Here is a 22,980-nt window from a genome sequence, read left to right as displayed (position 1 = left end):
GACAGGAACTTGTCTTTATCGTGTTGTGCACGAATCAATCAGTGGCATCTGCTAAAGATAGCAGAGGAAAAGTTTCAGACTCATTTGCATTTCACATTACAGGTTAAATAATGAAACACACTTACTGGCACAGTGGTGCTGTGTGACCAACAGCTGCCTGCTCTGGGTATTCCCCATCAGCTTTGGTTATTACACTGCTTGTTGTTTGTAATGTTTGGAGCGTGATGACTTTTAAATTACATCCAAATGTGTTTATTATTAGTGGCTGGAGGCCAAAGAAAGAAGGTGTCAGTATTAACCAACTCATAATAAAGGACCTTTTATGTTGTGTAACAATGGTTTTCTAACTTCGTTTAAATTGACGGTTAGGTTTTTAGTTTCAGTTCTAGTATTCAGCAATTTCTGGAGTGATATTTGTTTATTTATTTATTTTTTTCGCTTTGCTGTAACTTGTTGACGAGGCCAATGCGATAAACCAGTTTTTGTTTTGGCTCCAGCTTACTGTAAAAGCCCGGGTTTATCACAGCGAGCGTTTTGCGGTAACACACTTTGCATGATGTGTGCGAAACTCCAGTCAATGTGAATTGAGAAAGCACAGGTTGTTTTTTTTTGTTTTTTTTAATCCTACTGTACATAAACAAATGTGCTCTGCAAGCTGAAAAAAAAAAAAGATGATACCAGCTTGTGGCGAGATCACTGACGGGCATCGCTCGTGTATCTGAAGGTGCATCTTAAAAGAACTCTGGCCTGAAGCGCAGTAGCACTTCTGAGAATCAAACAAAGGTTACTCATTGACATTTCTATGCTGAGGGGAGAGTGTGTGTGTGTGTAGATGTGTGGTGGTGGTGAAGGGGGGGAGAGTGGTGTCAGACTGAACCCCTGAGGAGACGGAGAGGCCCAGGATTTGCTGTCACTGTGTCATTATTTTGTCCTCGTTTCATGACGAAGCAACACACTGGTTCAACCGCATTGTCAGACTAAGTTTCACCCGCAACAGCTTATTTGTAATGACAGCTCTGCCCTTCTGATGAGGTGCACGGGTTAGACACAGACGGGTTGGAAACAACGCTGCCACACGGCTGACTGACTGGCTGGCTGGCTGGCTGATGCGCCTCTGCTGGAAGCCCGTTTCGTGCGAGCTAGGGATGTCATGTTTGATTGCGGCTTATCAGCGAGGGAAAGTATATTGTCTAAAAGGAAGCCAGCTAGACGAGGCCAACGCGACTGTGTAAACCCAAACCGCACACACTAACACACTCTGTGGAGTACAGTCGGGTACCCGGGGAAGGGCTTGATGATAGAGGAGTAGCTGACTGATGCAGACACCTTGCACGGGGTAGGGCCCTGTAGGTCGCTGGCACCCCGAGCAAACCGTGCCATCTGTCTTCCTCTTCCCTGTTCTCGTGCCAAGGACATTTTGGCAGCAGCAAGTCTGACACACACACACAACACCGACTCCACCAGTCAATGATAGTAACACCAAAAGATGAGCCTAAAATAAGAACAAACCAGATACTACCCGGGCTCATCTGATTAGATACTTCTAATCCCAGTGGAGTATTTGGTCATTAACAGAACTTAGTCTAATGTTTTCTTGCTAGAAGAACTAGCTTGGTGTTATTTTATGCTCTTGCTTGGTTTCTATGTTTGGATATGCACTGTTAGAAAGCAAAAAAAAAACCCAAAAAACTTTTGAGCCACTTCAGCAGAAATAACGTGCGAACACTGATATATTTATTCGCACGTCTATAAGTTATGAAACTGCAGGAATAGCACTCATCCGGAGTCGTGTTTGGGTGCATCTGGCTCTAAATGCTCTACTATGTCCACCGGGCAGTTATTAACCGTGTTTGTTGTTGTGCACGCCAGTGTACAGAGCGTTCAACACCGAGTCCACTCAGAAAGTCTTAGCGGAGCTGTGGCTCCACTCCTCTGTTTACACAGGATGCGTTCAGACGCAGTTGTGAGCTGCATGAAAAGCATGAAAATAGAGCTACGGGATTAAAATATGCCTCGAGATGCATTTACGAGAGCAGGCTGAGAGCCGGTGCGTGGTCTGCGTAGACAGCTGGCTTCATTAAAATCTAAATATGTATGTGTTTAGTCTGCTCTATGCGAAACTAAAAAAGAGGTCTGAATCGACGTCTGTGTGGAGATGTTGATTTTTTGAAGTCATTTGTCTTTTTGGCGAGCACAGGCGAAACATCAGAATACGGCAGCTGTTGGAATATCAGTGCACCGTTCTCTTACTGGTGGCGTTGGTGCGGACGTAGATGATCTTGCTCTTGGCTCCTTGGACCTGGTGCTCGTCGGAGGCGGAGAGCTGGGTCTTCACCATTATGGCGTACTGCGTCCAGGGTTTGAGGGGCAGGATGAGATGCCCCGGTTCAATCTGTTCGCCCTCTGTGACTCGCTGTGGAGGTTCCACGTCGGCGATCACCCAGCTGTTGGAGCCGCAGGCGTCCTGCCCATCAAACTCGGTTACGTTCTGAAAAGGTCTATTGTGGAGGGGGACAATAAGAGAACATGAATTGAACTTGCGCTTGTTAGCAAACATTTATTTAACTAGAAGGACATTAATAGTTTTATGTTCTGTAGAGGAAAAAAAAACCTAAAAATGATACTGGTTAACAAGGAGGATGTTTCAGGACATAGCCTGGTGTTTTTAGTACTTTGTAGGCTTTTCATTTTCAAAATCAATTAAAATGCCGAACCCTGATGATGAACTGAATGGGTTCATATTTGCTTTTGTATTGATCTTTATGCACAAATCTTTCCTTTTTGTTGCAATTCAATACTTTTTGTTACAATCCAATTACAGTTGCAATTCAGTACTTTTTTGCATATTTCCCAATACTTGGTATAGTACATATATATGTGTGTGTGTGTGTGTATATAGTATATTGTTTATTCTATTCTATTATTTATCTTTTACACAGTCCACTCTTTATTCTTGTTACTTTTCTGCCCCATGTATGCTTTTGCAAACTAAAACTTCCCCACTGTGGGACAAAATGTTTTTTTCTATTCTATTCTATTCTATTCTATTCTATTCTATTCTATTCTGTTCTATTCTATTCTATTCCATAGAGCTAAATCTAAAAATGGTTTGATGTTTAGCATTTTCATCTCATGTTCTAAGAGATTAAATTACAGCCACAAATAGGAGCATTTGTTACACAGCTCTCCAAACATGTTCTTTCAGTTTTCTTTTCTGTGAAGTACTTGAAACGGTTGAAAACAATATTTTCTCTGGCAAAAAGCCAAATCTGATAGTAATTTACTGATTGCTCAAGATTTACTTACGCTTCTTTGTAGAGCACCATGAAGCCCAGCAGATCTCTGAAGTCTGACGGCCAGAACGGCTGCCACTTGATCATTATCTTGTCGCTCATGGTTCGAATCTGGGTAAAATTCAACTCGCTGTTCTCACCTGAGGAAAGACATTCAATCATTTTTAATAAGCTCAAAGGACGTCACAGTGCAGTGAGATATCCCCACATCCTGCAGCCGCCCTCCACCCACTTCTTTATTTCACTCGGTGACACCATTTTCCCCCTTTCATTTCATTAATTACACTTCATTTCACCTCAAACTGAGTTTCTACTGTGTTTACTTATGATGCAACAATCCCTAATAGTTGTCAACCATTTCATAAACCGGCGAACCAGCGGTGCAAGACACACTGCAAAGACTCCAGTAAAAGATGCTCATCCATGCCTGGACGCGGGCAAACACCAGACCACCAGTCAGCTCCGAGTGTCACAGTCTTAAAGCACAATGAAGCTGAAAGCAGTTACAGATGGAAATCATTCTATGCGCATTAAAATCTTTCAGCTTGTCATAACCATATCGAGAGTCTAATATTTGTTTTGTGTCTGAAGAAAAAAAAACAAACAAAAAAAAACCCCTCATCTCTGCACTATGCAGCCCCGTCAGCTGTGGATCGAGGACAAAAATAGAACAACATCTATATGAGTATGTTACCATATTTAACAGTTATGATCTTGGCTTTGTTGGTTGTTCCTAGTTAATGTCAGTAAAACGTCTGCGGGGACACATCGGCAAACATAGAAGGACAGGAAATGACCATCATAACAATAACTATGTTTGCGTCTGTGCTCGGCCGCAGTTTGTGGTGTCTGTTGCCATGGAGACCCCTGAACCATGTCTGCAGCGGCGGGGTTCTCACATGAGGCTTGGTCTCCATTGGTCTTGGAGGCGATGTCGTTCTTGACCTGCCGCTCCTTGGTTCCCGTCACCTCCTCCATTTTGCGGATCTCAGTCATGCAGAGCTTGGAGTTGTAGTGGAAAAACATGCGCCCCTGCAGGATGGTCAGCTTGTGTTTGGACCAGTCCCAGAGCTGCCGCAGGTTCTGGTTGTCCAGGGCATAGAACGAGTAATTTCTGGAAAGGAACGGGGGGAAGATTGCGTGAACATATATTTCAGGACGCATGACATTTAACTGAGGGTGTAAACAGCTTCTTGAGTAACACGGGTTAAATGATAGGAGCGCGGTTTCTGTTTTAAGTTTGGATGCTACAAACGTGCTCCACTTCCTCTAAATGAAACTACATGCGATTTCGGGAACGTCAAACCACAGAGAGACCTTTGGAAAAGGTCAATCCACCCGCTTTTAACTCATAATTACAGGTCGAAGCTCCGACATGGTGAGGATGAGATGGGCTATGAAGACAAAGTCTCACCCAATTTCCTGTTCCTCTCCACGAATAACGCGGAGCTTGCGGAAAAACGAGAGAGACACAAGGGCGTAGGAACGTCGCACTGTCAGGTAGCCAGTGATTTCTTCCAGCTGGCCCAGGCTGGCCTCCAGTTCAGCCGCGATGTTGTCTGCACAAATCCAAAAAGACACAAGGGCTTAAAGTGGCTTCTGATTTTACAGTATAGACTGACACATAATAAGACTCCTGCTCTCATTCGCCGTATATGATTATTACTGATTTCAATGCAAAAACAATAATAATTAATTCAGGCTGTTGTGACACAAATATCTGTTTTTCAGTCCAGTTTTATATTTCATTGACTGCATTTACATTCACAAGCATGAAAGACCTACTTACGAACGACCTGGAAATAATGCAGTTATTTATTTCACTTGTTTGACTGTATGATATGACTGTGTACTGTACAAACGAGGCACTCACTTCCTCCACGCAGGTTGATGACCAGGCTCCCGTTGAGGACGGTGCAGCCTCTTAAAGCCTGGGCAGCGGTGACCGAGTCCACTGTTTGCAAACCAAGGCACACCTTGGGGCAGAGCCCTGCACAGGGAGTGCAGTTCAGCCTGTGGGACAAAGCAAACGGAGATGAGAGTTACACGGAAATCAGAAACCTTAAACCTATAAGAACACACTTTTGGAAATTTATAAAGCAACACTTCAGATCGTGTTGCTCCCCCCCCCACCCGACGTCACAGATTAAGTCAAACAGTCGCATCCAGCAGACACAGAGAAGTATTAGATTAGTGAGGAACTGTGTCTATCAAGCCTTAGAAAAATACTGATGAGTCAGTTTGAACCTTTAACCTCATCCACAACCATGCTTTCACAACACTTCTCTTCTTTCTGTGTGCCAACCATATTCACCATATTTCCTGGAAAGTGCCCGCTAAACTCTCTGAAAATGCAGATACACAAAACAATCTCTCACGGCTTACTGAACAGACGCTTGGCGTGGAAAATGTTTTTTTTTTTTTTTTTTTTTTTGTATTTTTAGGATTCAAATTGAGATTAAAGGAGGGATTAGACAATGATGGGCTGTTAGTGTGAGGTCACTGTCAGAGAGTTTGCGGATTTACGAGGTGACAATGCTTTGCAAAGCAACAGTAAACTGGCAGCGCCGTTACAGAAGAATGAGAACGTTTAATAATGGAACAGAGCGGGCGGCTATAGCTACGGATTTGATTGAAAACTTTTAACATCTGATGAATGTAGCTCACGTATGCATTGTGAGCTGCAGCCACTTTATAATTAGTATCAACATCAGCTTTTAACAACTAAACACGTGACAACGTGAGTTTAAAAGCTTTTAAAGTGGCCAAAAAAAAAGAAGTGCATTCCTCTAATAAAATCTTTCTTTACCTGAATCACAGCTTCTGTGAACTATCTTGACCTTTTCCCCATTGCAATGCCACATCTGCACTTTCAGCCTAGACACTCATAAAGCACCGGAGTGCGCCGCTTATCCTCAAAGCACTTTCATTTCCACAGCTTAGCTCAAAGCCAATGACGGGGAGGCAGATGCCAAAGAGAAGCGATGAGCCAAAACGGGGAACTGAAAGGGAGTCGCAGTGAAAAGGCTGAGGCAGGAGCGCGCCAGGGTTTACCGCGGGTCAACGGTGGCCTGGAGGTTCGGACGAGACCGACCGATGATGATTCATATTCTCGGCAAGAAGTGATCAAATCTTCACGCCGCCAGGATACCTGTGACTCGATTTACTGCAACAATACTGCAGATCTGACCTGTGCGGCTTCAATATACCCGTGTGATGAAACCACTTCCACATACAAACAAAAGGGAATTAAAATATATGAAATATGTTACCACGTTTAATATCTCAGACATAAGTGTGTATTTATATATATATATATATATATATATATATATATATATATATATATATCAGCAAAGATTAAAACACGAATATAATGTTTCACTTCTAACTTTGAGTTTTATTCAGACTATTCTTATTTATTTTTTCTCTTATAGTCTTATTTTATCAGTGTTTGGAGCAACTATTACCTTAAAATCTACTGAGATCTTAAACATTAACTACAGCTGTACTGAAAATGTATAATCTCTGCACTCAGCACATCCAATTATTATCTTTGCCTTGTCCGATCAGTCGCATTATTCTATCTTTTTCCTCCTCCTTGTGCTTGTTCTGCGTTGTGTAAAGCATATAGTGACCTATTTGATTATTACTGAGATTATATAAATACAGTTACAATACAAACTGAACTGAATTCACTCAGCTTTCCTTTCATATCAGTGGCTGGTGTGCACTTTACCCTCGGCAGTAACCTATCAGGTGTGAATGTACAGCATGTAACTCCGTAAATGTGAAGCTGCATGTTGTTCAAACGGAGATTATGTACTTGGCAAACCCTTACTGGATTCACAAAAGGTTAAACACACACAACGCCGCCGCCGCCGCAGCAACCACCACTCTCTCTTGTTATCACTGTTGTCAATGACAGAGCTTCTGTATCTTTGTAGAAACGCCAAGGGAGTCAAGGCCCAGCACCCCGGGGCTCTGGCAACCTGTCGCCCCGGTCTTGACTGCTGTCCAGCCGTGCTGCAACATAAGGCAACAAGTCCAGCTGCATTTTAAACCTCTGGCCACGCAGAATGATTACAGCTGTCTGGAGCGTCCGCACTCATCAGCAGCACTGTGGCGTTTAGTAAAGGTGTCGAAGAGGGGGCGTGTGAAGGTCACTGGCCGGTCAGCGCGAGCACAAAACCTCCTGCTCTGATGAATAAACTTCAAGTAAAAGTGTTTTCGTTCGCTGATAGATCAACAACCTGCAGACACCAGCGCATGTGCAGCGAGAGACTGAACAAGAAAATGTAGGATAATGAGTCAAATTCAGAAACACAAATGTGCCAGCGTTCCTACTCTGCAGCAACACTCTGACCTAGCTGTCTGCAACCACAAACACACACACACACACAAACAAAAAAACAAAACGTCTAAGCTCAGCAGGAGCACCTTCACTTCCTGTACCATCCGCCTGTGCTACAAACACAGCAGCAAAGATCCGACTTCACATTCACCAACCAAAAGATCATTTCATATCAGCTGAGAGGCTTTTTGCAGTAAATAAAAATGCATTTATAGATTGAGGCATATTATTTTTTTTTAGCAGCAACGTCACAGAATCAGATGAGTTTTTAAGGAATCAATGCATCGACAATGCTCCTACGCTAACGGCCCAGGATTATATTTGCGTGCCTGTCCAGCGTTAAGCCAGCTCCGCCGAGCAGACCTCGTTCCTGCAGGCCATCGAGCGCCCGCCAGACCGACACAAGTGTCTACTTACGAGGAGGAGTTGACGGTCGTGTAGCCGGAGGGACACTCGTGGAGGCAGGCGCCGTTGTGGATGACGTACTCGTGGCAGTCCGTGTTCTTGCTGCGCTCCTTCTCCCTCTTGCATCTGTTGTGCAGATCCTGGCAGAAAGCGTAGGAGACGCAGCGCCAGCCCTTGTAGGTGAAGTAGTTTTTGGGGCAGCGTTCCACGCAGCTGCCCTCGTGCTGGAGGCCACGGCAGGCCACGCAGTGACTGGCCGAGTTGGGCTGAGTGCAGCCGCCGAGGCACTTCTCATGGCAGCACTGGTCGTCTTTGGAGCAGGCCCGATGTTTACAGTGAACAGGACACACTGCAGAAATGAAGTCAGAGAAAGAGTTAAGCAAATGAAATCCTTCACACATCTACATACACCAATGAGCCATTACGTTATGACCACCTTCCTAATTTTGCGTAATCTCCCTTGCGTCTCCAAAACAGTGGCGACTCATCAGAGAATAGACATGGGCCTTTTAAGGGTGTCCTGTGGTGTGTGGAAACAGGAAGTTGGTACTATGGGTGAGGGGAGAGGCCTCTGTGGATCATCCCACAGATACTTGATCAGTTTTGGGATCTCGTGAATTTGCGGGGAGTGTTACGGTGCCTCGGTGGTTAGCACTGATGTAAATTGACCCTAGGTGTGAGTGTGAGTCCTGCGATAGACTGGCGACCTGTCCGGGGTGGACACGGCCTTTTGCCCGATGTCAGCTGGGATAGGTTCCTGCAACCCTAGTCAGGATGAGTCGAGTAGGAGCTGAGATGAATTTGGAGGCCGAGTCAACACCTTGTGCTGTTTTTCATGTTTTTTTTTGAGTTATTGCTTAACAATTTTTGTATGTGTCAGGCTGCATCCTACTAAGGATGGATTTTGTTGAGTGTCATTGCTATGGGGTCGTGAAGGTGCCTGGTGTTGGTGAGTGCTACATGTCTAAGTAACATCCACATGAATGCCAGGTCCAAAGGTTCCCAGCAGAACACTGAATTGTCACAAAACGGTCAATGTTATTCAATGATTTTAATGTTGTTTACTCATGCCCCAACGTCAATGTATCTTTATCTCTATGCATGGAAATCTCATATTGTTAGATCTCTTTGTCAGCAGAAGTGAAATCCCCTCACTGAACAGGCCAGCAGCCCATAGTACTACCATCTGGCGTTGGCCAACAAACACACTGAATTAACACAGCAGGGATCCAACCCTAGTTGACAAAGCAGTCCACAGTATTTTGCAAGTGAAACGTGCAAAATGGCTCTGCTTTGTTTCGCCTATGTCGTAATTATGGCTTTGCAAAAACTCATGTGATAAGCGAAAGAAAACCGGGAAAGGAGAGAAGTGGGGCGCAGCGAAACACGCTCTAAAATAATAAAATACGTGTAAAAACTTCCTCTGATATCGTTTCTTGAAGTTTAAATCGTAGTATGTGAGATGAGGGATGCTGGATGCAGCCGTGGAGCGTTGCCATAAAAAACAGCGTGAAGGGCCGACTGAGAAGTGGTAATTACGAGAAAAATTACAAGAAAAATGCTGTTTTCCTGCTGGAAAACTGATGCAGTAGATAAAACACTAAAACAGTAACTCGAGTCATTGCACTGCATTGTGGGAAACTGGTCAATATGTCATTATACAGCATTTACAGATAATAATAATCATGTGATCTTGTGTGTGTGTTTTTTTTTTTTAATAATAACACTACACAGCATCATTAAGGTGGCACATGATAACACACTATGCTACAAACAAACCCTAAAAGTATCTGAACAATCACTTCGCCTCCTTGCAGCAAAAATCCCCTAGAAGGCATGCAAAAAAAAAAAAAAAAAATGGCCAAGATACAGTCACACAAACTCTCAGGCTAAAGTTCAATGATGATTCTCGGGCGTAAACATGATCAACTGAGGACAAAGGCTGTCCTCTGTCGGGCTGCCTGCTTGCGCACACATCTGCATGTGTGCATTCCTGTAAGTCAGGCCGCTTACATAACACCGGGCCGCGCTGATTGGCAGGTGTGCCCCAGTTTGTGTTTGTTGTCTCAATGTAGGTGTGAGGACGAAGGGTTCAAGGATACGCGGGAGGATTGGATGGAGGGAGGTAAATACAGCAGCCTGACCCGCACACCGGGATTAGCCTCTCGTCCACGACAGCCAGATTAAAGCCGTTGAGCGGCAGATAACGACTCAATTAGGTTAGAGGAGGGTTACAGGTCTGAGCTAATATTCATAAACACCAGGTTTTCCTCCGCTAGCCCGCGTTCGCCCCCCCCGGGGGTTTTTTTGTGAGCATGTGTCAGAAATTGCTCGGCTTCATTAGAGCCACGAGGTCGGCCATTAAACGAACAAAACAGCACGCACGCCCCCCCCCGTCCCCGTCCCCCCGTCCCCCGTCCCCCTCCACCCGCGTGCCACCGCCGTCCTCTTACATTAACGGAGGTAAGCTGTTAAAGTCCAGCGAAGAGCGCGTCTGCGGAGGGCAACGGCAGCAACATGAGAACGGCGGTGTGAGAGGGAAGGTGGAGGGGCCACAGTGCAGGAAAAACAAATGATATAACCACCTTTTATCTACGTCAGACTGCTCGTCTAAATAATCTGCTGCACACACTTTGGAAAAAAAAAAAAAAAAAAAAAAAAGAGGCAAATTTGCACAAAGTGAAAATCCCGATATGTTTTCTTTGCGCCTCCAAAGTTCATTTCAAAAGCTGCCCTTCAACTTACCCTGAGAAGCATGTGTAAACATATATACATATACACACACGTTCATATATACACAAAAGCCTTGTTGTGTGCCGTGTTCAGACTCCCGATCCCCGGCAGGGCTCCATGCCGGAGCACAGGCCCAGCAGCAGATCCACCCTCAGCCTTAGCCAATGTGTTGGCTAGCTGTAGAGGCTAGCCATTCAACTGGCCTCTCCCATCTCCATGGAAGACAGAGCGCTGCGTTTAACCCTTCACGTCCCTCTTTACCAGAGCAGCAATGGAAGTTATGCAGAAAGAAAAAAAAGAAAAAAAAAAAAAAGAAAACCCCGACATGAGAGCCACACAGAAGGAGTCGGGGCTGAAGGAATGTGAGCTCCACTCTTTCCACCTCCTCACTCCCATGAATCGGCCGCTTTATCCGAATCTGACGCGCGAGTCGCACTCGCCTCGAACACCTCTGGGTGTCTATACGTCCCGCACATAAATCATGGCGAGCGCCTCTAAAGAGAAAAACCTGCTGTGTTCTGCAATAATGGGACACGCTTGCGCTGGGAAAGTCGTGTTGGGTTAGTGTTGTGCTCAACGTCTCTGGAGATTGATCGTGTCTCATCACGTCCGCAGCCCTCACAGATTTCTGCAGATTGGTGGAAACGTTTTTCTCCCAGACCGAAATATCTGTTTGAACACCTCCTCCCGAAACTGCAGCTGCAGTTGTTTCAAAGTCCGACTGCACATAAACTCACTTTGCCAGTTTATTAGGTACACTAGTGAAAATGAATGCACTCTGATATAACAGCAGTTTTAGCTTTGCGGAGGTCATGGTGTTCAGCATTTGCTTAAAATAAATAAACAGATGTTTCTTTCGCTGTGTTTTCGTTGTAGAGGTTACGGTTTCTAGTACTACTGCAACAATAAGTGTTTGTATTATTCTGACAACCTCATTTTAGAACATTTTTACCTTCATGAAGTTAAGATTAAGTTCAGGACGGCTAAATTAGAAGGCATTGATTTTCACTAGTGTTCCTAATAAACTGGCAAGTGAGTGTAAATCCATGTTAATGTTTTTATTTCTGAATGTGAATTTATATGATGTTATTATTTAATATATATTATATCAAAGTATACAACTACTACCTTTAAACAGAAAACACTGCAACGTAAATTATGATTGAATATATAATGTTTAGGAAATTAATTGGGAACCATTTTTTTATGATTTGAAATGTTCTGTTTAGGGACATTTTTAGGTTTTGAACAGTTCAGACTTATATTTTATGACGTTAGCTTTGGTCTCATGTCTCGTGGTGGCCGTGTTTCACTTACTGACAGATTAACAGATAAAAAAACAATGAATCAGTACAAATGAATCATCATCAGCTTCTTAAATGTGTGAATGTGGTGCTTTTCTGTTTATAAATATTAAATATTCATCAAATTAAATCAAGTTCCTGCTGTCACCAGCTGACTTTGCTGCGTCTGCAGAGTTGAAATCAACCCGTGTTTGTTTTGTTTTTTTCACATTTCGATTGGTCAACTGTTTACATGTGAGGTGATCTATTCCAATCTGTTTACATGTACTTTTACTTTTTATCGTTTTACAGACGTGTGACGTGCGCAGAAGGTCTCTCGTCTCTCGTCTCATCAGCACGGTAGTTGCTATTGTTTTAACACATTAAAGCAACAACTTAATTCTGAAACTTTGTGGGATCACATCCACTTTCGCTATTGTGTTGTGTAGTCTCGTAGTAGCCGGTCTTCAAGATTTTTCGTGCAATAATGTCTAGTTCTTACAGAGTTGTTATTCACTGCAGAACAGTTGAGGAAACGTCGCTTGAACGTCACTGCGCATTCACGTCAAGACCGAGCACGCTCAGACACAACGGAGCCCGACTTGGCTCCGAGTCACCGTTTACGTGACATTCGATCGTATTGGGAAAAGGAATATTTTACCACTGTTTATTCCCAAAGAGGTGTTTACATGGAGCATTTTCATATTTGGCTGCATGTAAACCCGGCTACTGTTAAGTCTCCGGAGGCTTCCGCAATCTCAACAGTGACCACACAAAAGGGAGATAGATTTGTTTCTTGTGCGCTTGTCAAAAATGGTTTCAATGCCGAGACGCGACAGTGTGGGCCAACACCGAGCCATCTTTGATCTCCGACGGCGACGGTGACGCTGCTCAAGTTGCTGTTCGGAGGGAGATTTGTCATTCTTTCCCTCAAACATGCAAATCTCCAAACATAAGCCTGATAACGTAATTATTCCGGCCGCCATTGTTCAACAAGAAGCCGGGCCGGTTTGTGTCAATTAGATACGCTCAGCGTGCGTTCGGTCCTGTCAGCATCTCCGCATCTTATCTTTCGTTTGTTCTCTCGACAGTAATTAATCAATGGGTGTTTTGAAAGGCATGCGGTCGGCAGCTGGACTTTTGTTTGTTTACATTTAGCTCCGTATCTTTACTCCACTGGCACCCGGCTCATGTCCCGTCTTATCTCTCATCATGTGCAGGATCACATGAAGGCTGAAGAATATCGCTGCAGAGATGCCCGGCTCTTTTATCTCATTAGCTGAGGTGTCGCCTGGACGAGGGGGGGCCAGAGCTCCACAAAGAGACGCTCAATTCCCCGAGGCCCCAAAACGGACAAGCGCAACAACCAATCAACAATGCCGCAGGCCTCTGTCTGACGGAGATGAAAACACACCCTGTCGGGACGGTGCCAACTTGGAAATGGGAGGTGAGGGAAAAAAAAACCCGAGCCGACGCGCGGCTTCAGCGACGTGCAAAAAAAAAAGGCAGAGAGAGGATCGCTCACAAGGAATGAACACAATTCATAACAGGTCTCCGCCTGCTGCTCGGCAGCTAATACACAAACTGCACGTAGAAGTTTGTTTTTGTGTTGCAAAAAAAAAAAAAAAAAAGCACTGGAGTGCACTTACTGAACTGTGCTGAACACTAAAACTCAGGGATTTCTGCCTAAAACTAAGAGTCTCTTTACGTTTCATTAACCGCAACCCTCCCCAAAATTATTCTGCGGCGAGTTTTTCCAGGTTCCTTTTATGGCAGCCATGAAGCAACAGCATATTCAGGCGTTTAGCGTTGAGATCATATTAGAACCGGGAAAATGCCAAATGGGAACGTGGTGGTGCGCTGGTTGGTAATTAAAATTCCACGGCCATGACAAGAGTAGCATTTAGTTCCTTATGACAGAAGGCTTTTTTGCTGAGGGCCATAAAGGAAAAGGATCTAAGGAAGAGATGAAGTGCTTCTATAAAAAAAAAAAAGATGTCTATCTTCTAATAGTTGCACACTTTTGAAGCTGTAAATCTAAAGAGAAGCAACAAGAGAACTGAACAGGCTGCAAAGACTGAACTGATTAATAACGACTCAGGCAAAAAAAGAGGGATTATAAAACCTGCAAAATCTATAGGTGTCTATTTCACATAACAGAGACAAGAAACTAAACCACAAACTGTTTCAGCACAACAAGCAAATGTCACATGTCGTTCCTCAATAACTGCATCAACATGCAGCTGTTGTACCCACATGGGGAATTTCTTTTTAACCAATGTACCCGTGAATTCAAACATGTATACTAAATAAAAAATAAAAAATAAACAACCGTCATGTGTTTTTCTTGGAAACTTTTTTTCTTGGAGCTCACATCAGAACAAAAAGAACAAACCTGCTGGCACAAGTTCGCCAAACTGTTTTTGGGCCGAGCCCGAATCTAATTCGCTACTTCACAACATTTCAATCAAGGCGAGTAAACACGCTTTGTTGCGTTTGCCGTCTGCTCCCCCGCGCTGCAAATTCAAATAAACATATTCTCAACCTATTTTTGTCAAACGCATTAAATGGGAGCAAAAAGTCAGCGGCAGCGCGAATCAAAAGATGCACGGAAATATATCTGGAAAAAGAAGAGTTTTCGAAAAAAGTTTCCAAAACCGACACATGAGTCAGAGCCTTGTTCTTCGAGCACTGATGACTGGTAGCTCTGCACCAATAACCATTAATACGACTAATTAGGAGCAGATGTGGCGCAGTCCACTATTCTGAATATCTCTACATCAGCTGCCTCTATGCATCTAATAAGAGTGAGGATAAAGACACACAGACAGAGGGAAATCAAGAATGAATTTTGAGTGGATGACTTTTAAACTCGACCTCAAACTACTGATAATTAAAGACACAATCGCTTTGATCAAACACTGAGGCGCCAGGCTTTCTGAGCTTCATGTGTTTATGGGAAGTGACTTTGAAAAACAAAATCGTGCAACATGAAATGCACTGAACATTCATTTCCCAGCTTTTTTCCTCAACATTAAGTAGTTTTTCTTTAATTTATTGTTTTATTTTTGTTTTATTTTTTCATGTTGAGCTGCTGTCTTCAAAGTCTTCAAATGGCTTTATGAATTTTAAGAGCAAATAATTCGTTGAGAAATTAAAAGTTATCCGGCAATTCTGTACATAAGTGAACAATCATTTTTTCCATTATCTTTTATCATCTTAAAATTAACTACAGCTGAGAGTATTTGCTGCTTTACTGTGGCTGTTAAACCCTAATTTTAGTCAGACTTTAAAATGGTAAAGTAGCCAATATATAAAGTAAAGTAAATATGTTGTGGTCTATTCTGGACTAATCCAGTGTGATTACATGCTGTAAACGTGAGGAATTAGGATTAGGATGCCCTTTATGGCTGGTTTTTGATATTTTACATGAAAAACAAAAATACTTTCAATTTATTTCGATTAATTGAAAAAAAAAAAAAAAAAAAAACTTTAACCATTTCAAAAACAAAAAAGAAAAGAAAAAGTGGAACAGGCGTAAATAATGAAAGACAGAGCTGTCATTGGATTAGTCCAAGCTGTGAAACTCTGGTTCTGTTATTTTATTTTTTTTTTTAAACAAAAAAAGATGATTACGTTTTCTTCGGTTTAGACTCGTTGGACAGAAAATCACAGCTGATAAATAAAGCTGTGATAAAGGAACAACCCTTAAACCTCTCTACCTTACTCCACCGTTTACTTCCGGTCTCTCTTTCCAACACTTTCCAATAAAGGCTCAAAATTGAACCAATTGAAACACAACAGAGAATGACGTAGCATCTAAATATTTAATTATGCATCAAAACACAGATACAGCCCGGGCCCGATCTCAAAATTAAGCCAGAAACTGAAGCGCAAACAAAAAAGCGACGCCTAATGAGCGTGTTATTTTTTTTCCAGGTAGCCACCGCTCTGATGCAGCGGCGCTGGCAGCAGGACTCGGTTAAGACGACTCCCGGAGCAACAGGAGCCGTAAACAATTTCATTAACTGGCCCCGGCCCTCCGTTAATAGAACAAAAACACACAAACAACATGGAAAAGCAATTTTTTTTTTTTTTTTTTCGGTTTAAATGTCACCCCGCCACCACTGTCCTCTGAAGGCAGGATATCCAGTTTGTCCGTGACTGGAATAGAAATGATAAACACTGAGCGCTCGTTGATGGGCAATTACGCCGCCTGCTCGACAGGCAAATGACGCACGCCACAGCCTTGAATCTTCATTTCATTTCCTTCCGGAGCTCCGGCGTCAGGTGGAAATAATGGCTACCTGTGTGTGGCCGACTTAAGACTCCGTGTTACGACATCGAGGTCATTTATGTCATTAATGAACACTTTATTTTTTTGTTGTTCTTTTTGAAAATTAGAACACGAGATTTTGATCTTCTGAAAACACTGGAACGTTTTATTCCACTTTTCCTTTGTCCGCTTGAGGTCGAACGAAGTCGGTCGACGCTTTTGCACAAAGCTACGTGCAAATGAGCTATAATTTAAACGGATGAATGACCCGACGTTAATCTTTTTTGTTTGCCGCCGCCGTCGCCTCTATTTTTTTGGGTGAAACTGGTCTTTATTTATGAAGCTTGGGTCTTTTAAATGGACGCGTTTCCCGTTTCCAGCAACAGATTTTGTGGAAATGAAAAAGAAAAATCCAGCTATAAATAAAGCGGGCGATCTTTTTGAGAGCGCGGCGCGCGGCCATCTGCTGAGAATAAAAAAAACATCAGGAAGGGAAAACAAAGAGCAGTCATCTCAAGGATAACCACTTTAAATTATTTACCGAGGGACAGTGGAAGTTATTATTCAAACACAAATGGAAAGCTTGTGCTTTTAGATGCAGTGATTGCCCTTTTCTACTTTGGCAACTGGTCTTTGTATTTTTTCTTTTCCTCCAAGTGTGGTGAAAACACTGACTCACGCAGCTTTAAGGCTCCAAAACGCCAAAGTTGATTATATGCGAGAGTCAACTTTTCTCCATTTTCAAGAAGGGCTCTACGTGATGTTTTGCACTACTTCTTCATTCATTCGCAACCAAGAGCGCAAAACTAAACACATGACGCATCGGTGTCAGTTTATGGAGCGAGGTGTCGGGATATTAAGCGACACTGATATTTCGCCACATGGCACAACCGGAGTGCAAATCACTGACGGGAATCTGGCGCAGGTGTATCAACAACAGGAAAAAGCATCTATCCGAGTCTCCTGTAACAGAAAAACACATGGTTTGAACGTATTGAAAAGGGGCGGGTGAGTGGAGGCGTTATGGCGAGCGGCGAGCGCGCGCGGCGGTGAAGGTTTCAGGCATTCGCCTGTCAGCCCCGCTTTAACAAATGCCTGAAATGTCTGGGATTCCATGGGAATGGCTCCAGTAGTCGAACGGCGAAGGGTTCGCAGGGTGCAGCTCCACACGACTGAGTGCCAGAGCGGTTAAGTCAGCTCAAAGAAAAGGACTAACGGTGTGTGTGTGTGTGTGTGTGTGTGTTTATGGGGGGTCCGAGGCTGGTAGACTCTGCATAACGAACCGTGAAAGAGTTTTTGAGGATTTGTATGCATGGTTCTAATTTTGCCGCTTAATCTTTCTTTTCTTTTCTTTTTTTCTTGCCTGGTTACAAAGTAATAATTATGTCAAGCAGAGGAAGAATTTATAGTACTACTTAAAATCTACTAATTGGGTATTACAGTCCACATAGCTGTACTCTGTTTTTAACGCCAGTCGAGGTACTACAGAACAGAGGGTAATACATGTAGCCGGTGAGGCCACAGCCAATTTAAATAAACAGCAGCTGCAGCAAAACAGCTTTACTTATTTATTTTGCCTTCGCTCCGAATGTTATGAATCTCATCCCGAGACTGTTTTTTTTTTTTTTTTTTTTTTTTTTGATCCTTCCCTGCCCAAGTTTGTCCTCATTCTTTAACCAGCTCTTCTCGCACGCGTTTTCCGTACTTCTGTTTTTAGTTTTAATTTTTCACCACCAAATGTTAAAAAAAAAAAGAAAGCAGCAGCCCTCATCTGTGGTGAGCGAAGGCATCCAGAAAAATAAATAAATAAATAAATAAATAAATAAAAAACAAATGGCTTACAGATGAGTTAAGCGTTGGTCCAGAAGCATAGTGGGGGATAAAATAAAGAAAAGAAAGGAATCCTGACGTGATGCCCAGGTTGTAACTGCTGCTCTCGGAGCTGACGGAAGATCTCCGTGTTTGGACGTTTAACACCATGTCCATATACAGTATGTGTCCGTGAAGGAGTCACGACAGTCAATTTATTTTACACAGCGTGCGGGAGGGTTAAGCTGGACTGCGAGGTCGCGACGTCTTTCTTGAAGTCTGGGTTTTCTACCACCTTCGCTTTAGCGTTTAACACAATTCAACTGACTTGGTGCAGCTGTGAAGGAAAACTACAAGCTACAGAACTGAGCTTGAAGGTCTAATGTTGGCAAGAGCATAGGAGACCAGGAAGAATGAGTCATGTGAGAGGAGGAGGAGGAGGAGGAGGAGGAGGAGGAGGCCATAAACCTGCATCAGGATATTGATATTGGCCGTAGTTAACACCTCCCTGCAGGTTTAAAATCACCAAATAAACTGGTGGTAACGAACAGGAGTCAATGAAGACTGTCTAATAAAGCCATAGTCGTCCCACCAGCGTTCACTCCCATCTCCTGATTATAACGCTTAGAAACTATGTCCTCCTAATACCCAACAGACAGCTTTACTAGTGGCTAAGTTTGTTCTCTTTACAGCCTCGCTGACCTCCACGGGTCACCGTCAGTATTTTCGTCCCATAAAAGTGTCTGCCCCTTGCGGAGGCAGCACTCCACGTCTCCGTGTCCATTCATAACCTCGCGGAGGAAGCGGCGCAACAAAGACAGGAAACAATTGGGAAGAACCCTCCGTGAACTTCTACAACCGCCATTGTTTCGGAGTGGAAAGGGATCGTGGCGCCAGCGTCGAGTGTTGGGTGTGGGAGCTGCGACGAGGTCGCCCGGTGAGGAGGACGAAGGTCAATAGCGGGGCGGGACGCATCCCCCCTCGGCCCCTGTACCGACTGGTGACCTCGCTTTTCCTTCCGATACAGCCTGGATGAATGACTGATGTGTTCATCGCCACGATTACACCACACTGTTACTCCGCTGTATCCTAGCAGCTAGACTAAACAATAGCCGTCCACTTGGGTCTATACACACACACACGCGCGCGCGTTATGTCCCAGTGTGATTTAAAGTCTACGTCTGCTTTACTGTTGCGCACAAACGAACGCATGCACACACACAAACTGGACCCTGGGTCCATCTTGTGATTGGTGGACAGATACGTGCGACGTGAACCCCGGATAAATTTGGACTTCCAGAAAGAAGAAAAGCTCTGGCTTCGGGGTCCTCACCTGACCTGACTCAGCAGGATTTACAGCGATTCCTCGGTAGTTAAGAGCGAGCATCAAGTATTCAGCCAAGGGAGGCCACACGAACTGCAAGTGAGGAGATTGAAGCATCTGTCTAAATATATCTGATTAAATATGCAACATATTTGCAAACCCAAACACTGGCCAACGCTGGCTGCTGTTGTGGCTGAGGAGGAGGAGGAGGAGGAGGAGGAGGAGGGCGGCACTCCTTGAGAGTCTCATCCCTGGCAGAGTGTAGATAATTAAGATCACTTTTAATAATGTGCATAAAATACTGGCCACCTGGGAGGCACAAACTAATTTACAGTGTTTAGTCCTGGGCCTGCAACAGTGATTTCCCCACAAAGAAGAAATGTCTATTTATATAATCTTTTTAGGGGAGCTGACACCACTTGATGAAATGAAAATGCTAATGTCTACTGCTCAGATTTTACCCGTGGGCCTCCTGAGGCGCGGTGGTTTTATTGCAGCCGGTATTCAGCAGCATTCATTAACTTAAAGACTTGTTACCAACTTGACGTAAAGTCTGTTTCAGTACATTAAGAAGGAAAACCAGCCGATTTAATGTGACCTTGAATTATTCAATATCAGGTTTTATCAGGATCAACTTTGATAATACACCAATACTTCCTTTAATTCTGACGTCAAACTGACCTAACTACACCCAGAAAGGCAGCAGGACATGGATGAGAGGAAAACCCAGTGAAAAACTCATACAAGTGTTTCCCCATTTTTCTAAATTATCAGCTTCATACTGGATTGAACAGCCTCCACTTCAACAATATCCACTTCTGTAAATTCAATGCAAGACTTTTTAATCAGTGGCATTTTCTCCTGGAGGCCGAGGGAAGCCATGCTTCCTCTTTATCATCATCTCTGTAGCCGTAAAATAAAAACAAATAAATAAATGAAAACACTCCTTTTTAACTCCTTTTCTGTTGTGTTACTGTCATTCACTTCAATTCAATTCAAGATGCTTAAGAAAAAACGTCCTGAAACCTCCAGAGCAAGCAGGAAGGCAACGGTGGCAAGGAATCACTCTTTTAATAGGAATAAACCTTGAGCTCATATGGACGGACCCATCTGAACAAAGGCCAGCAGAGCAGAAATGCTAATTATTGAGCATTTTATGGCGTGTAAAACAGCAGCCCTCTAAACCAGGGGTGTCAAACATAAGGCCCGGGGGCCAAAACCGGCCCGCCAGAGGGTCCAATCTGGCCCGTGGGATGAATTTGCAAAAATAACGAAGATATTAGCTGAAAATTTTTGACGAAATAAGAAATTTCACAGTTGTTCATTACATGTAGCTGTACTTTTTTGCACTAAAGCAAAGGGAAACATTTGGAGTCGTCGTTATTTACCAGGTAATAAGCTATTGGGTAACTGGCCCGGCCCCCTTGTATGTGGCCCCTGAACTAAAATGAGTTTGACACCCCTGCTCTAAACGTTACATAGTGAAAGAGTGGTGAAATACGATACTGGACACTGTTGTCTGCAAACAAGGAGGCCAAACAGAAAAAAAAAAAAAAAGAATGATGATGAACCAATCAGGTGAAGCTACTGTCATGACACCGCTCACCTGTGATTGGCCAGGACCGTGTCAAAGGAAGCCCCACCCACTTTTTGGCCTCACGCCAATCAAAACATCTTCATCATCAAACCACTGAATGAAATAAGGCAAGATCAGCAAATTTCTGCAGACATTTCGCTAGTGAAATTACAAAGTGCAGTGATAGAGGGTGGAGTATTTATCTATAGCAAAAAACGTGAGATAAAATCGAAACTTTTAATGTGGAGAATTAGGTGTGTAATTGGTAGCGCTAAATCTTTCGCTGGCCACGTCTTGTTTTTCCCCTAAAGAGCATATAGATTAGAGTTTTTTTCTCACTTGGCCTCTTTGGAAGAAATCCCCACAGCACGCCACTGTTTTTAATATTGTCTTTTTCCAAGTAAAGGCTCTTGCAGAACCTCTAGACATCTTGTCCCAAAATGCATCAACTAAATAAATCTAAATTAAATTAAAACCAAATTTGCTGGACATACTTGTAAAGTTGTCCTTCAGCGGTGGAGAAAATAATATCCCAAAGGGGAGGCCCCCTGATTTCTTCTTGAATCGCAGCCAGTATTTTCAGCTGCGAGCTCCTTTCAAGCTGAACTGACGTCCCTAACAAGCAGACGAGCCCGAGCCACATAACGGCCATTACCAAAACATAATTAAATGGCCATTATCGCAAAATGAGTGTAGATGAGAGTTATTGCTGCGTTAGAAAAACTTGAACTAAGCTGTAATATTTCCGTCCGCACCAGCTCGCAAAAAAGAAAGCAACTGTGTGCTTTTGTTTAGCATCACATTTAAAAACTCTGCTTTGGTAACAGATAAAAAAAAAAAAAAGGATTAAAAAACTCAGCCCAGAACTGGGAATTTAACACAACTACTCATTATTATCAGTGACAGAGCTTTTCAAAGCAGTTCTTGATATTTATATGAAGTATGACATTGATATTCTTTTTATAAGCATGCGATTAGAGAATATAATAACATTTAGAAACATGTGAAACAGCCCAGAGCCACAGAAGATTGATGTCAGTTTCAGCCGGTGGGTTAAGTCAGATGAGCCATAAGTGACATGCCAAAACTACGGAAACAGCAAAACAGAATAGCAAGTTAAAGCTCTTTTCATGGACGCCTGATGTCTGGGGTTTGTTTGGCGTTCATGTTTGGATAAAGCTCCATAACATAGTTTGAAATCAATCTGAAAGATTTCAAAGAGTTAATTGCAGTTATGAGGCAGATGCACGATGATGTCTTGTGTTCGCCTCTATAGCAGCTTTTGACATGGTGTTTGTGTGCCTGCAGCTAAATCTAATCAACTTTGGTAATGAGCATCTCCTGAAACCTTGTTTTTCCATTTTGCTGAACGGAAGCTCGCAATTTGGTGTAAAAAGGAGGGGGAAATTAGCAGTGTCTGCTCTCACAGTGGCTCAAATTACCCCTGTAATAGTAGCTAGGAAGGGAAATGGGTTGTGACTCCAAACATGGGCCCTTTGCCAAGTCCCGTGGTTCCGCGGATCTGTTTTCTGTTGTTGTAAAGATGACAGAAAAGTGTGTAACCCGCGGTCATCTCTGACCTCAAGGGCCTGTTCAGACCTCTCAGTGATCAGATCACAAGTGCCCGACTAAAAAGTACAAGTGGGAACACACTCGAGAGGCATCGAGGACACGACCATATTTGGAGGTGATCTTGGTCACTTGTGACAACATTCATTTGGTAGCGTGAACACAGACACACTCGCAGAGTTTTGGCCTCGTTCATTCAGAAAAACGACTCAAACACACTCTCCTGGTAGATGTCGAATAACCAAGTCATTCTGGCCCATAATTAACAAACGAAATTAGTGTATATAAGCAGATTTAACTTGTTATTCCAGTGCTTGTGGTTAAGAAACAGCAGCATTTAACCAACGAACCGGCTTTT

The 22,980-nt window shown here is 43.3% G+C and overlaps 1 protein-coding gene across 1 annotated transcript in view; it reads right to left on the bottom strand.

The window, feature by feature from the left end:
- The window catches only part of insra (insulin receptor a), a 50,048-nt gene that overhangs the window by 11,293 nt on the left and 15,775 nt on the right, over positions 1 to 22,980 (bottom strand). Inside the window, exons 3-8 of the mRNA XM_047589494.1 lie at positions 8,065 to 8,401; positions 5,167 to 5,306; positions 4,708 to 4,852; positions 4,193 to 4,407; positions 3,307 to 3,433; positions 2,251 to 2,498 (exon numbers count right to left, since the gene is read on the bottom strand). Coding sequence (XP_047445450.1) covers positions 2,251 to 2,498; positions 3,307 to 3,433; positions 4,193 to 4,407; positions 4,708 to 4,852; positions 5,167 to 5,306; positions 8,065 to 8,401 — 1,212 coding nt within the window. The remainder of the gene's footprint in view (positions 1 to 2,250; positions 2,499 to 3,306; positions 3,434 to 4,192; positions 4,408 to 4,707; positions 4,853 to 5,166; positions 5,307 to 8,064; positions 8,402 to 22,980) is intronic.

This window comes from Mugil cephalus, chromosome 7, assembly GCF_022458985.1.
Source record: "Mugil cephalus isolate CIBA_MC_2020 chromosome 7, CIBA_Mcephalus_1.1, whole genome shotgun sequence".
Lineage (NCBI taxonomy): Eukaryota > Metazoa > Chordata > Actinopteri > Mugiliformes > Mugilidae > Mugil > Mugil cephalus.
The sequence above is the reverse complement of the archived record's forward strand: the minus strand, read 5'-3'. Positions and strand labels throughout refer to the sequence as shown.